Source organism: Gavialis gangeticus, unplaced genomic scaffold, assembly GCF_001723915.1.
Source record: "Gavialis gangeticus isolate Ggan-Ray unplaced genomic scaffold, GavGan_comp1, whole genome shotgun sequence".
Taxonomy (NCBI): Eukaryota; Metazoa; Chordata; order Crocodylia; family Gavialidae; genus Gavialis; species Gavialis gangeticus.
In genome coordinates this window covers 70,771,572-70,774,099 of record NW_017729034.1, presented here as the reverse complement: position 1 = coordinate 70,774,099, position 2,528 = coordinate 70,771,572, and the positions used below count along the sequence as shown (strand labels likewise).

Here is a 2,528-nt window from a genome sequence, read left to right as displayed (position 1 = left end):
TTTTTTGTTTTAAGTCTCAAATGCAGTATAACTTCTGGAGTTTGAAGCAAGTAAGATCAATGGTTCAGCTAACTTTTTTTGAAACCACTGAATTTATGAAGCAGTTCAGTAGGGCTGGCATGAAAATATTTGGATTTAAATTAGCAGTTTGTGTGGGTTTTTTAGGAGAAAAAAGCCAGTAGCTTTTACTGATTCAGTAGGCTGAATCTTCTGGCTTTTACTGATGCAGTAGGTTTCCAGGCTTATGTTGAAACCCTGGGATATCTTGCTTTTTCCTTTCTGCTATGCCAGCAGCAGCTATGCTTCTATACTGAAAAGAGAACGTCATTAAAATGGCTTGTCTTTTGACAGGATTGATGGAGAAAACTGTGTTTACTACATCACATGGGAAACACGGGCAGCTTGTGCTGTGAAGCCACAAGAGGTGGAGATAGTGAATGGGACAGTTATTAATCCTACATCTGGAAAAAATTTCAGCTTGGGTGATATTTATTACAAGTAAGTAAAAACAGGGTCCTACAGTGTATGAAGCTCCTAAAATGGTTGAGGACACTCACAACTATATGCTTTTTAAATGTGGGGGATCCAGAGCACAAACTCCCGTGACCTTGCTCTGTACCACTAGAGGGATGGAGAAATGCTTAAGTCACTGATTCCAGCAAAGGAAGAATGTTGCCTCTTGAGACTTTCTGTCTGACTCTGGTATGCTACTTTTTTCCAACAAGTTGCATAATGCAACTGGAACAGATTTATAATAGTCAAAACCTGACAATTAGCTAAGCTGTGCTGGGTGTTTTGAGAAAGCAAGGGGAAACAATTGTTCCTTCTCAGAATCAAAGGCCAGCAGCATACAGTGAAGGGAGTAGGAGTGATATAGATTCACAGAGTCAGAAGGGACCCCAGTGGGCCATCTAGTCCAACCCCCTGCCCCTGGCAGGCAAGAAAAGACACCAACCCTGGGGTCATGTGATCCCAGCCAGGTGCCTGTCCAGTCTCCTCTTGAAGACGCCCAAGGATGGGGCAAGCACCACCTCCTTTGGCAGCCCATTCCAGATTCTTGCAACCCTGACCATGAACTTTCTCTCAATGTCCAGCTTAAGCCTTCTCTTCAGCAGCTTATGGCCATCGTTCCTTGTCATTCCCAGGAGTGCCCTGCTGAACAGATTGTCGCCTACTTCGTGTTGCTCTCCCCTTATGAATTTGTACACTGCCACAAGGTCCCCTCAGCTTTCTTTTGGAGAGGCTGAAGAGGTTATGGTCCCTTAGCCTTTCCTTGTAGGGCCTTCCCAGCAGGCCTCTAATCAGGTGAGTGGCCCTTCTTTGGACCCTGCATCCTGCTTGAACTGCAGCGTCCAGAACTGGACACAGTACTCCAGCTGCAGTCTGACCAGTGCTGCATAGAGGGAGAGAATCAATTCCTTGGACCTGTTCGTGAAGCACCTATGGATGCATGACAAAGTGCGATTGGCTCTGGAGGGGGCTATCACCAGGGAGGACTATACTGCAGTTGCTCGGGGATGCAGTGGGGCAGTCAGGAAGGCCAAGGCAGAGATGGAACTGGGACTAGCTACCTGGATCAAGAACAACAAGAAGTCCTTTTTTAAATACATAGGGAGCCAAAAGAAGGTACCGGGTAACATGGGGCCCCTGCAAGACATGCTAGGAAATCTGGTCATCACACCAGACAACAAAGCTAACCTATTTAACAATTTCTTTGCCTCCATTTTCCTGAGCAGGGACTGGATCAGCCCCCCCACCGGGACCCCTTCAGGCCCCAGGGGAGTTGCATCCAGGCCAAGGGTTAGTGAGGATGTAGTCAGGGAACTTCTGGAGGGACTGGACGTATTTAAATCAGCTGGTCTGGACAGTCTCCACCCCAGAGTGCTGAGGGAATTAGCTGAGGTCATTGTGGGACCCCTGGCATGGCTTTACGAGCACTTGTGGTGCTCTGGTGTGGTGCCAGAGGACTGGAAGAGGGCAAATGTGGTTCCCATCTTCAAAAAAGGGAGGAAGGAGGACCCAGGAAACTATAGGCCAGTTAGCTTACCCAGGATTGAGGTAAGACTTTTTGAGAGAATTATCCTGGTGCATGTCCACGAGGGGCCAGCAGGGGAGATTATGCTTAGGGGCAACCAACATGGGTTCATTAGAGGCAGGTCCTGTCAGACCAACCTGGTGGCCTTCTATGACCAGGTCACAAAATCCTTGGATGCAGGTGTCACAGTGGACGTAGTCTTTCTGGATTTTAGGAAGGCCTTCGACACTGTCTCTCACCCCATCCTCATTAAAAAACTAGGGGACTGTGGTGTTGACACCCACACAGTCCAATAGGTCACCAACTGGCTGGAGGGCTGCACCAAGAGAGTGGTGGTGGATGGGTCATTTTCCACCTGGAGGGATGTGGGCAGTGGGGTCCCCCAGGGCTCAGTCCTCAGACCCGCACTGTTCAACATCTTCATCAGTGACTTGGATGAGGGGGTAAAAAGCACACTGTTAAAATTTGCTGATGACACTAAGATGTGGGGGGA

General features: G+C 48.3%; 1 protein-coding gene across 1 annotated transcript in view; it reads left to right on the top strand.

Moving 5' to 3' along the window:
* The window catches only part of IGF2R (insulin like growth factor 2 receptor), a 130,108-nt gene that overhangs the window by 100,560 nt on the left and 27,020 nt on the right, over positions 1–2,528 (top strand). The window contains exon 43 of the mRNA XM_019526780.1: positions 352–498. Coding sequence (XP_019382325.1) covers positions 352–498 — 147 coding nt within the window. The remainder of the gene's footprint in view (positions 1–351; positions 499–2,528) is intronic.